This window comes from Trachypithecus francoisi, unplaced genomic scaffold, assembly GCF_009764315.1.
Source record: "Trachypithecus francoisi isolate TF-2019V2 unplaced genomic scaffold, Tfra_2.0 Lachesis_group4, whole genome shotgun sequence".
Lineage (NCBI taxonomy): Eukaryota > Metazoa > Chordata > Mammalia > Primates > Cercopithecidae > Trachypithecus > Trachypithecus francoisi.
Genome location: NW_022681469.1, coordinates 21,020,821 through 21,033,643, shown reverse-complemented (window position 1 = coordinate 21,033,643; position 12,823 = coordinate 21,020,821). Strand labels below are relative to the sequence as shown.

General features: G+C 45.2%; 1 protein-coding gene across 1 annotated transcript in view; it reads right to left on the bottom strand.

Moving 5' to 3' along the window:
* Window positions 1-624: 624 nt before the first annotated feature.
* The window catches only part of CREB3L2 (cAMP responsive element binding protein 3 like 2), a 129,254-nt gene continuing 117,055 nt past the window's right edge, over window positions 625-12,823 (bottom strand). The window contains exons 9-12 of the mRNA XM_033194626.1: window positions 11,127-11,226; window positions 10,719-10,845; window positions 8,079-8,295; window positions 625-6,212 (exon numbers count right to left, since the gene is read on the bottom strand). Of these exons, the coding sequence (XP_033050517.1) occupies window positions 6,137-6,212; window positions 8,079-8,295; window positions 10,719-10,845; window positions 11,127-11,226 (520 nt within the window). The 3' untranslated portion in view covers window positions 625-6,136. The remainder of the gene's footprint in view (window positions 6,213-8,078; window positions 8,296-10,718; window positions 10,846-11,126; window positions 11,227-12,823) is intronic.

The following is a 12,823-nucleotide window of genomic DNA, read 5'->3' as shown; positions in this document are numbered from 1 at the left end:
TTTTGTTTTTCCAAGTAAGCACAGTCCCTGGCCTTAGTTTCTAACATCCCAAGTCAGTCTGAGACGAAACAAAGCCCCCACTCTCTGAGTGAAGAAAGCTACATTTGGATCCAGACATTGTAATGGAATGAAAATTACTCTGCTTGAGTGCATTGACCTTTATCAACCATTTCATCAGAATTTCTGGAGCATGAATCTGTTAGACATCCTCTGCAACTGTTCGTAGGAAGAAGGATCATTCCTTTCTGGCTCAAGTCCAGAGGATCTTTCTCAAGCAACCAGAGATGGGGAAAGCAAAATCAAATCCACAGACAGTGGAAACCTAGTTAGGGAATAGTTAGAGGAGACAACAAAAATAACAGTCAGGCTGCAGAAGTCTCTAGAGGATACTGTTTTTCTTCCCGTGGCTGCCTGAAAAAAACAATTACATTCGCAATACTCCTCCAACTAAGGCTTGGATTCAGTCCTATATAACATACCGATTGCTGGTTTGAGGCTCTTCTTTCAGGCCAAGTAGATATCCAGGAAAGAATGGTTCGTTCGGCACACATACACAAACCCATGCTCATTAAAAAAAAAATGCTTTTCAAAATAGTACCAAGATTGTAAAGACTGGGCAACATCTTACTATTTAAGAAAAAATATTTATTTGCAAGAAATGGAAATACAAAAGCATAACAATTTCAATTATTTTCTTCCCCAAACTAAGTACAAGTGTCCTACAAAGCTTTTTTTTTTTTTTTTTTTTTTTTTGGTATTTACTTAGCTATAATAAAGAATAAAAAGTCATTTAAAAAACGCGATAGGACAGATAACAGACTCACAACGTATTTAGATTTAAACACTGCTGGTCTACGTAACCTGTTACAAAAGAGAGCAAAATCTGTCACCACAGACATTAAAGCTCACCGTTGATTACAGCCCAGGGTCTGCTCAGCATTGTTTAAAAAGGGTCACTCACAGTTTTGTCAAAGAGTGCCGGTGTTCTCCATGAACTCAGAAAGTGTTTTATCCGAAAAGGTGATTTTCTAAGTAGTGTAAGCCATGGGTACATGGTGCAAAAAGTTCATGTTCTCACTCAGCTGGTGAGCAAAGGATGGGAACAGAGAACAGAGCTAAAACCCCTGGTTTTCCTTTCCCCAGATGTAAAGCCTGCTGGCTGGAACTCACAGAAGATTGGAACAAAAAGGTAGGAGACGGACACCTGGGGGACCGCTCCAGCATGAAGGGAAGCAATGAGCATTGCACAGCAGGGCCATTGCAGGGGACAGGTGCTATAATTCCTGCCCAGAGAACTTGAAAGCTTACAGTGTGATAACAGGAAGGAATTGGTTCAGCTAGTCCAGAAATTGTTGCATTTCCCATATTACTTAGTTCTTTATTCATCCTGTGGTAGAGAGTCACCCTTGTTTTCTGTATCTATAAAACTGAAAGACTTAAAACTTACTTAGCACAGCTCCCAACACCTTAGAAATGCTCAAGAAATATTATTTCCCTTCCTTCTAGAAACCAAGACTAAATAAAACATTCCTGAATTTTATGTTGTCCAAAGTAACAAAACAAAACAACACCGAGTTTTTTCCTGTGCTAAGTACCGACCCTTTCACCACAAAGGCATGGAACATTAATCTTCAAATGGGCCAGGTTCCTTTGCCCTGAGAAATGTTCCGCTGTGAGGATTTATAATACCTTTAATCCTGGCTGGTTGTTTTTCTGATGTGATTGCACTCCTGCAAACTGGGATTTTCCTAATGGATGTAACCCTATTTCTTTTCTCCTGATGTGCAAATCTGATAGTGGCTCACTTTTAGGAAACCACTTTTCAGCCTTTGGAAAAAATTCTTTCCCCCACACCCACCTCAATCTAGTAATGAAAGAATATATACAAAATCTCCCAGCAACGAGGGATTCCTCAGTCATCTTGGATTTACATATAAGGCACATTTAAGGCACAAATGAGCATGTAAGGGAGGAATGTGCGTGTGCGTGTGTGTGTGTGTGTGTGTCAGAGAGAGAGAAGGAGGGAGAGAGAAGCATAGGCATTTGGGTCTTTTGAATAACTACTATTAATGTTTCCTCAATCCCTTCTATTCCCCGATATTCCCCAGGGCCTCAGCCAACACTCTTCCTTATGGAACTGAAAAGTCTTAGGAGTAACTGAGTGAATGAATGAATGAATGAAACATCTAAGACTTGTCTCCGGATCCTTCACAGCCCCCACGTCAGCACCACTTACTCCCTCCTGTAACTGCCCTCCCAGTGGGGCCTATCCTAGCATGTGTCTATAGACAGCCTCAGTTGAAGGTGGCCAAACAAAATGACTCTCAAGAGGGCACTACCTGCCCACGGCTTCACAGGTCCCGTCAGCCCAGCAAGCAGAAGTGCTGGTGTCTTTAACCCAGGTTTCTTAAAGACTGGCTTTAACAGAACCAACTGTAGTGACTTGGTGCAGATGAAGGGGAGGATGAAGGTCTTCTCGCACATCTCTGCCCTCTCTGTGTTGGCAAGGTCAGCATGAATGGGCCATTATTCAACTGGGGGTGGGATGTCTCCATTTCTGGACTGTGCTCAAATTCACACCTTGTATGACATGTGTGCAGAGGAGCTGGCCTGGAAAGGCCTCTGATTCTGCCTCTATGCTTTTGCTGGGTCTGAGGACATGGGAGGGAGGAGTCATAAAATGCTGGAAAACAATTTTAATAAAACACTTATGAAAAAATGCTGGACATTGACTCACTGCCAGAATAAAGAAGAGCCAATTCAACATCCCAACTTTATGGGCACGTAAGATTCACAAGCTGAACCGAGAGATTTAGGAAGAAAAAAAAAAACCCATGGTAATTATAGGGGGTTTGTGAATAAGTTGAACTAAAAGCTGCTTTCACAATCTACAAATCAGATCTCCAAATCAAAATCATTTATATTAACCAAAAGGTTATCTAATTTTGCCCATATTGGTGTCAAATCTCATCCCCACTCCCTGCCAAAAAAGAGCAACCTAGTTCAGCTGTCGGATTTTTATATAACACTCTCTTTATGTGAGCTAGACTCCAGAGTCCTCACACTTCACAGAAATTCTTTCTTAAAACTGGCACTGCAGCCTTTCATTTACAATATCCCTTTTTAAGTGCAAAGTCGAGAGCTGTGAAAAGAACCACACTGGGGGGTCTGGGTTACGCAGGTCTTATCCAGTGAAAAATTAGTTCTCTGAATCTTTGCAAAGATTAGATTTCACTGGTGCAATCTAAGAAAGGGAAATAGGAAACCTGTTTACATGATGAAAAATATAATTAAGAGATTTACTCTTTATGGCTTATGGTCGCTCTGACAGACTCGTGTTTCTCAAAACTTACATTCAGGAGCCAATGTCTGCCACTATTTGAAATCTTTAGAGCTAATCATAAGTTAATGACTAGTCTAAGAGGCCACTTGATGGGGAAAACAAATCCACTGATATTCTGGTCTTAATTCCTGAATAGAAAATGTGCACACATCCATTAATTATTTGGAACCAATCTGGTGCTATACAACTCTTCTGTGTCCTCTTGACCCCATTTTGTCCTCCTAAAGGGACAATTGTTAGTTCCTTTAACTCATTCAAGCAAGCAGTGGAGGGCAGAGGTTTATCTAAAAGAGCAGTGATGTTGGTTCTTGGAGCCCCCTTAAAAGGGCCATCTGAGCTCTCTGGCTAATGTCTCATGTTTCTACATAGATTCCGTTTTGGAAGGACAGTTTCCCAGAGAAAGAGTCCTGCTGTTTGGAGGTCTAGAGAGAGTGATGTCAAGCAAGGGTAGATAAGGGAGAAAATAAAATCCTCAAAGCACTAAGGACAGGGGCTAGAAGTTTCCTTTACCTTCTCCCTCCTCATTCAGAAGAGCATGTTTTCTACTCTACGCCTGGGAGCCTTGAAAACCCACTCTGGTTCAGTTGCAGCAGGTACATGAGCTGGCTCATTCTCTCACTTCTGCTCTTAAATTTGAAACCTTTCCTACCTCATTGCCCAAATGCTACTTAAGTAAATCTTATCTTTTTGCCTTCTTTGGGCCCTATAGGCTGCCTATGCCTGATAATGACCTGACAGTTTAAAAGAGAGGGATGGGTCAGTGGAGGCCCATGGCTACCAGACACCAGCCAGGCCCAACAGGATCTGGGCTGCAGACAGTGGCGCAGAGAGAAGCAGAAGCAGAACCTGCTAGCAACCCTCCTCCTGCACAGCCCAGACAGTCTCCACCCTGGCTAATGTGAGGGACACAAACCCTGCAGACAACAGGGCTGCCAGGACTACAGGGGCCCAATCCAGCTTCCACTCACAGTGAGAAGATGAACCTGGCCGCGTTCCAGGCTGGAACCCTCTCCAGCATAGCAGAGAGAGGAGAATCACTCACAGGGAGCCCCAAATGGGCCTAGACAGACGAGGCAGGGACCCGTTTATGAGGTATGATGACAAATGTTAATAACATCAAATCCTGTACCTGATATGGAATGGAAGCCAGGGTGTGGGCTTAATCCCTCTAAGTACAGGCTCCAATAACAATGCAGATGACGTGTGTGTGGTGGAGCGGGGAGAGAGAGAGAAGGGGAGAGAGAGAGCGAGCGAGTGAGAGAGAGACAGAGAGAAGCCAAAACCAAAGGCATTTCAGCTGCTCCTAAAAATAAAATACAAACTCTATGCATATTTCTTACACAAAATGTTTCCTAAGCTGGGAAAAAAACACTTGAGGGTCTTCTACGTTATACAATAAAAAGGCAATTTCCATTTCTTATTTGTATGAAAGAGGAAAGATTTTTTTTAAACTACAAAAGTTACTTTTAATCATAAAAAAAAAAAAAAAAAACAAAAAGTAGGTTGGGGGTTACGTTGTATCTCTTTGGGCGAGCTGCAAAGTAGCCAAACCTGACTATCAAAGGTAAGAATGTGGATACACAAATGTCACCTACCCCACTGTGCTTTGTTGAGGCAGGGGACGAGGAGGACAAAGTGGAAGTGTGGAGGGAGGAGGGGGCCAGGCAGGTGTGGAAAGACAAGCCAGCAAGGCTGTCTGAAAAGTCTGTTGTCAGGAACGGGGCGTCCCTTCTCTGCCACGAATACAGGATAGAAAAAGCTTGTGGCCAGGGAGCCCCGGGCCTGAGCGAGGCATTGTGCCATCTCTTGCTCTGAGCTCATCCTAGAGGCAGATATACACATGCTTAAGGGAACTTCTTTTTTCAATGGTTATTATTCCAGTTAAAAGAAAAAAAAAAAAAAAAAAGGAAAGGAAACAAAACATTATCTGGAAAGACAGGGGATCCCAGAGCCTAAGGTGCCCTCCTCACTCTGAAGGCTAGCAGAAAACTTGGCTAGCTTGAAAGGAGGCACTGATGTCTTCAGTGTGGTTGCTAGCAGGAAGCCTCAGCAAGCTAATAAATACTATTTACAAGTGGGGAGGAGAAGCCGGGGAGGCAGAGCTATGGATGTGCGGGGAACCAGGTTGTGGGAGGTCCTAAAAGCGACAAGACGGGGCAGGTTTGCCTGGAGTAGAAAAGCCTGATCCCCTCAGGCATTGCACTTGCGGCCTGAGAATATGAACGGGAGCCCTCGTCTGCCAGTGCTGGTGCAGGAGACGATCCAGCGAGGGCCCCCAGAGGGCAGAGCGGGTGGAGGGCTGCCATCGGGTGCATTCACATGGGAGACCCCAGTGCGAGCAAGGGAGGACAGGGGTCAGTGCTTTGCCAAATACCAACAGGCATCATGGCATTTTTGTGGCCCGAGTCTGGGGTCTTGACTGAACAAGAGCCATCTCGTCTCCAAAGCGGGGGCGGATCACACCTCACAGGTGCACATTAGGCAGTATCTTTTTGGCACTATTGGTGAAAACAAGCCTGCTTGTCCCACCTCCAGCCCCTAAAATAATTTCCTATGGCAGTAAGAGAAAGGAAGGGAGGGATGCAGGCTTCCTTCTGCACAGGAGGGGCATGGACCAGGGGGAGATGCTCTCTCACTGCAGGGGAAGTCCCAGGCTGGCCTCCCATCTGAAGCCACTAATGCTTGCCCATGTCTTCATGAAGATCCGGTGGCAAAGAGGAAAAGCTGATGACAAAGGTGGTTTGGGGATGTAAAAGTAGAGTTAAGGGAAAGGACGGGGTGCAGGCAGCCTCTTTAGAAAGTGGTGTTCACTCTTCTGTCGAGTTCTACAACTTTCAGTGTTTCATTCCCCTCCAGTTTGGCGCTGACCCTGTGAAGACATTAAAAGGAAAAAGAAGTATTAGTCACCCACCAGCTGTTAGCTACAATTCTCATGCTTTGTAGTGTGATGCAATCATTCAGGGGTTGTAACTTGGTGAGACGGCCTGGGCATTGTTCTTGTCCTCTTCTCTCCTAGTAGCAATTCTCTGTTTCCAAAGTCCCCTGCTACCAGCCTCTCCACTGGTCCACATTCTTACCTTTATCCCCACCCAAGGCATCCCAGCCCTACTAAGGATAAATATGGTGGCTTGATAATCACCTGTTATGAGATGCATTAAATTATTCTATTTACTTAGGATGTTTAGCCCTATGCTAAACTCAGGGAAGGAGAAAATAAAATAAGAGCTGATCCTTGGCCTAGAAGAGTTAATAATCCAGATAAAGATTTTTAACAATGAGCTAATTTGAAATAATAATAAATCCATAACAGAAAATCAATACATTATTAAACTGTGTAACAACATGGAAAATCTGTAGGCATTCAGAGGAGGGCGAGGAGGCTCTGTTATCTAGGAGACATCACAGAACAAATGGGATTTGAAGGGGGCCTTGAACAGCTTAGCTAAGAGGATAGAAACTGTGTCCAGAGCCAAGTAAGAAGGCAGTTGGGTCTTCTAGAGATCCCAGCGGTGGCTACATTGGGAATTTTCTCTATGACGGGAATAATAATGATGCCTTACCACCTGGGATAGCTAAAAGGATTTGTATGATACTGTTAGCCCTCATTTAAAAATCTAAAATCTAAAATTCTCCAAAATCTAGACATTTTTGAGCACTGACATGATGCTCAAAGGAAACGCTCACTGAAGCATTTTGGATTTTTGGATTAGGGATGCTTAACTGTTAAGTATAATGCAAATATTCCAAAATCTGAAATCTACAACACTTCTGGTCCCAGGCATTTCAGATAAGGGATACTCAACCTGCCTCACATCTGTAAAGTGCTTAAAATAGTAAGTGCTAGTAAATGTTAAATATGTATGTATAATGTACACACATAAAAGTACTTAATTATAAACCATCCCCTGCAGAATTAGGGGATGAAAGCTGAAGAATCTGAAACAAAATCTTTCACATTTACATTGGAATGGCCTCATTTCTGGGAGGCACAGGAGCAGAGTTCAGCTAAATCACCAACCATGCCACACGTAACCAGGAGCGTGCGTGCAAGCCCAGGGACCTCCCCTACCACAATAACAATACCTTGTCGTCGCATAAGCCTTTATGTTTACAAAGGGATTTTTCGCAGAAACGACCTAAGAGAAACAACTCATGTAGAATTGGAGCCAAATAGAGGTTGTTTTCAATATGGAAATGCATGCCCAGCGCCTCTTAAACGGTACCTCAACATACATTTATAAGTATAAAACTATAATAGCTATAGCTTTAACACATGTATATTTACATATAAATCATAAACATATATTGATATATAGCCCAATATGTATCTACTCCCTAGTTGAAGCCATGGAATATGTCTTAAAGTTGGATTTGCACACTACACACATTGTGGTTACCTGGGCTGTGCATTCACTCGTGTGGCTTGGAAGGGAGGATGGAGACAGTGGGGGAAGGGATTCAAGCCCTTCCCCCACTTCTTGATGCCATCACGCCAGCTACCCACTGATGCAGCAGACATAGGGGAGCTCATGCTGGGTTTTTTCCCCATCTCTACTCAGGGCAGCTGTTGGCCAGCAACAGACTCTCTGCAGTCCCAGGTCCGGGAAATAGGTCCTGAGAGAGCTGAGGGACTGAACCAGGCCTATGGAGAGTCTCGATCTCACATTCCAGGTTGGTGACTCATAACCCACCATCAGTGCACTAGAGGAGTTGGCTCTGTGTCTCTGTGACTCACAGGTGCTGCTGCAGCTCCAAGAGCACTGACTTCTCCAGGCTGGTCTCATTCGAGATAATGAAATGGGGAAGATCCACATCCGGCCTGGACTCCAGCGCTGACACCCTGAGCAGGGAGGAACCTCTATCCCAGCCCCCCAGCTCCCCAGCCGAGCCTGGGCTGGACGGCTCTTCTGGGGGAGAATGTTCCTCATAGATCAGCAGGTTCCTGGACCTCACTGAGGACAGAGCAGAATAACAAGGTGTTAGCAAAAGACCACAGGGGTCCAACACATCTCCTCACACCAGGTACTCAGGGCTGGAGGCAGATGACAACGTGTGTGTTCTTGTTGCTCAGAACTATGGGTGCCAACAGGATTTGGCTTTCCCTAAAGACTTTAGAGCTTCAGAGTTTGTGCACTGAAAAATTATACCAATTATACAGTACTGGAAGAACAATAGAAAAGCAAATAAACACAAGGCAAACTAGCACCCCCACTGCTTTGAAAATATAAAACTCCCCTCCTTACCAGCCACAACCATCTAGGGAACATGATTTGTGGAGAATGGGAATGGAATACTTGCAGATGTCCAGACCCAGCTAAGAGAAGCAGCATCCCCAGTGAGTAGGTCTGGCAGGGGGATGAGGTACAGGGCATTTCATTGAGAAAGTGAAGAGGAGACACAAAGCCAAAGCCATACATCAAAGGACAGACAATCCCCTTTGTTTTATAGGACAGTCACACAGCTAGATGGCTCTGTAGCAATTTTCCATGACATAGAAACTATGCTTCCAATTAAATTTAGACAGAGAGTTCCTTAGGGGGAGAAATTCCCAACAGGTCACTGAAATTATTTCATTGGAATGCTAGCACTTCTGTCATACCTGGCAGAGATACACCTGCCTGGTGCAGGCCACAGATGTTTCAAAATGGCAAAATTTTCCCTATCCCAAATATAATACAGTAGTCCTCCCTTATCCATGGGGTATACGTTTCAAGAACCCCCAGTGGATGGTTGAAACCGAAGATAGAACTGAACCCTATGTACATGGTATAAGGTATATATTACAGGAAAAGCCATATCGGGTTTATATATGGGCATATAGCATATAGGGTTTATATGCCTTTTCCTATACATATGTACCTATGATAAAGTTTGATTTAGAAATTAGGCCCAGTAAGCAATGAACAACGATAATAACAAAACAGAACAATTCTAACCGTATCTTCCAGTAAAAGTTACAGGAATGTGGCCTCTTTCTCTCAAAATTTCTTATTGTGGTGGAGTCAGCTATTTTCACATAACTGCAGGTATTTTCATTGACTGCAGGTAATGTTTCTTATTGCAGTGTATTCAGCTATTTTAAGGGAACCACAGGTATTTTTATTGGCTGCAGGTAGCGTTTCTTATTATAGTGTATTCAGCTATTTTAAGGGAACTGCAGGTATGTTCATTGGCTACAGGTAACTGAAACCTTAGAATGCAAAACCTCCTACTGTACCACCTAACCCCATGCTTCTTCCTATAGGTGTATGTGTGAATTTGTGTGTGTATTCCTTACTCACCATCCCTTTATTTCTAGATGAGAACACCATATGCTTCTTATCTGACACCTGAGTCCCCAAATTCTCTAGATCTTGGGCATAAGGTTTTGTAAGGCAGGCTGATTATTTTTGTTCGTTTGAGATGGAGTCTTGCTCTGTCGCCCAGGCTGGAGTGCAGTGGTGCGATCTCGGCTCACTGCAACCTCCGTCTCTCGCATTCAAGTCATTCTCCTGCCTCAGCCTCCCAAGCAGCTGGGACTATAGGCGCGTGTGCCACCAAGCCCAGTTAATTTTTGTATTTTTAGTAGAGACGGGGTTTCAGCATATTGGCCAGGCTGGTCTTGAACTCCTGACCTTGCTGATTCTCTTTTTTTTTTTTTTTTTTTGAGACAGAGTCTCGCTCTGTCACCCAGGCTGGAGTGCAGTGGCGCCATCTCTGCTCACTGCAAGCTCCGCCTCCTGGGTTCATGTCATTCTCCTGCCTCAGCCTCCCCAGTAGCTGGGACTACAGGCACCCGCCACCATGCCCGGCTAATTTTTTGTATTTTTTAGTAGAGACAGGGTTTCACCATGTTAGTTAGGATGGTCTTGATCTCCTGACCTCATGATCTTCCCGCCTCAGCCTCCCAAAGTGCTGGGATTACAGGCGTGAGCCACCACGCCTGGCCCTGACCTTGCTGATTCTTTAACTTCACTTTACAAGCCCTTACTATATACATTCCATTACATTACTCATACAATCCAACTCAGTGGAGGCAGAAACACAGCAGTTCTCTTAAAACGTCACAGAAAGCGACAGACTCTGTCCCTCATCTACTTCCCTCTCCCTTATCAGAACTCAAAAATTAGATGTCAGAATGGATCAGGGAGCACAGTCTAGAACCGTAGTTTGCAAACTGTGCTCTGTCCAGCCCTAGAAAATTCCCAGTGATGCCTCAGTCCAGCGGATGAGGGGCCCCAGGAGAACCCCCACTTGCTTCTTCTAAGGGAGAAGCTCCACTTTCACCACTTTTTAAACATTGAACTTTCACAGAAGATTCCTTTTGGAAGGCTGAGAAACCCAGCTCTAGGGAAATAAAACAAGACCCTGCCCAAGTTGCCACGTGCTGTCTTACCCACGGAGGCAGTGTAGGGCTCCTGCAGGGAATGCTGGCTGGGCAGAGCCATCTTGGTGGCAGAAGGATAGGGCCCGTAGCCTTGAAAGAAGCTGCCGAATGCAACAGCAAAGCACAGCACCACAACCTGTGGGGAGAGAGAGAACACGAGGGGCTGCGGACTCCAGGCTCTGGACAGCACAGCTTTACACCCTGGGAGAGCCAGGGACACAGACTCTCCCCTTCAGGCCGGTGGACGGCATCCACGGGTAACATCACCGGAATGTCTTGCCGAGGAACAGCCTCGGAGTGGAGTTCCTCTGTGTGGTTTCTCCTACTGCACAGCACTTGGCCTTGGTAAGCAGAGGGAGAGGGGAGACAGGGGCCAGGCCAGGGGCGGTCACTGCACTACCCTGCTGGGAAGCTCACCATGAGGCAGGTGCCAGTCTGCGTGCCGGCTAACTTGCAGGTTCGAGAAACCTTGCCCATCACCAAAGTCTGAAGCTTCTGGAGTTGCTGAAGGAGAGTCCTGCCAATGATAACAACAGCCGTGAGGGGAGTCTGACAGAGAAGAGCTGCTTTTTGATCTCCCTGTGTGACCCAGGAAGGTCGCCGTGCCTTCATGCCTGCATTTCAACAGAGCCCCAAGGGACAGTTTCCTCTGGAAGAAGACAAGAACACCAGTGCCTTCTAGCACTGTTGTCACAGAGCTCACTGGGGCTCAGAATCAGCCTTCACACTTGAAGGTCCTGTCCTTGCACTGCCCTGAGTTAGAGGTAACCGCCTCCACATTACCCCTGACAGGTTGTGGCTTGTTTCTCAGTGATTGAGAACAAAGGAAAAGGAACACTTTGGATGGTGGCTGAAGTCTGAATGGTTGTGTCTCTCCTAAATCCCTATGCTGAAACCCAGTCCCCTATGTGATGGTATTAGGACACAGCACCTTTGGGAGATGATTAAGTTATAAATGGAGGCCTCATTGATGGGATTTGTGCCCTTATAAGGAGCTGAAAAGACTAGAGTGCTTCCCTTCCACTATGAGAGGACACAGCAAGAAGCTGCCTCCTGTGAACCAGAAAGCAGGCCCTCGCCCAACGCTGAATCTCCCAACACTTTTATCTTGGACTTCCCAGCCTCCAGAACTGTAAGAGATCAATTTCTGTTGTTTATAAGTGACCTCGTTTATGATATTTTGTTATAGCAACCTGAACAGACTAAGAAAATGTTGACTAAAAGAAGAACTCATTTAACCAAGAGATGAGAAGCACTGACAAAAACATAAAGACGGGACAAAGGCAAAGAGAAGGAAAAATAAAAAATGACCAGCAGCGAATAACAGAAGGAGTGGCCGGGGTGGGGGGCTGTAATTGAAAATGCCAACTCAGAGTAAGAGGCATTCAGAGGCAGGTTGGAAGAGACAGAGAAAGGAGAGGAAAAACAAGAACAGCTCTGTTTAGGGCAGAGAGGTAAACAGCCACCTGCAGCTCAAGCCTATGGTTCTTAAAGGCTCGTAGCACCTCCAGAGTCAGAAACGAAGCCAACATATGAAAGAACAGAGATGCCTGCTCAACTGGACCCTCATGCCCAGAGCCAGGGGTCCTTAAAACCATCCTTTGAAACAGACTCTAGCCTTTCTCCAGGAAAACGACAAGAGAGCAAGAGCAGGGGGGGGAAAAAAGGAGACATTTTATCCCTAAAATTGGACAACTGTGCCTCTCCTTAAAAGGCAAAGTTTGAGGGATAAGAACAGTCTTATATACTCTGCTCTGTGTGACATCAGCACACAGAAAGAGCAGATGGTAAAATTCTTTGCAAATTCTGAACACTGCAAGGCATAGAAAAGGATCTGACAACACACCCTCTTGCGTTACAGCACCCGGGATGAGTTCCGTGTGAGTGGTGTAAAGAGTTGAAGCTCCTCCTTACCCTCATCCCCCACCCCCAAACCCACTGCATATGGCAAAGTGGAAAGATTCGATGAGCAGATGCTCTCTCTTGGGTCTCAAGGATTTTCAGAAAATGCGTGCTGTGATGTAACCATGTTAGACAGCCACATAAGTTCACTGGAAAACATCATCAAATCATTTATTCACAGAACACTGTGGGCTTTCGCAGATAACTTGCTT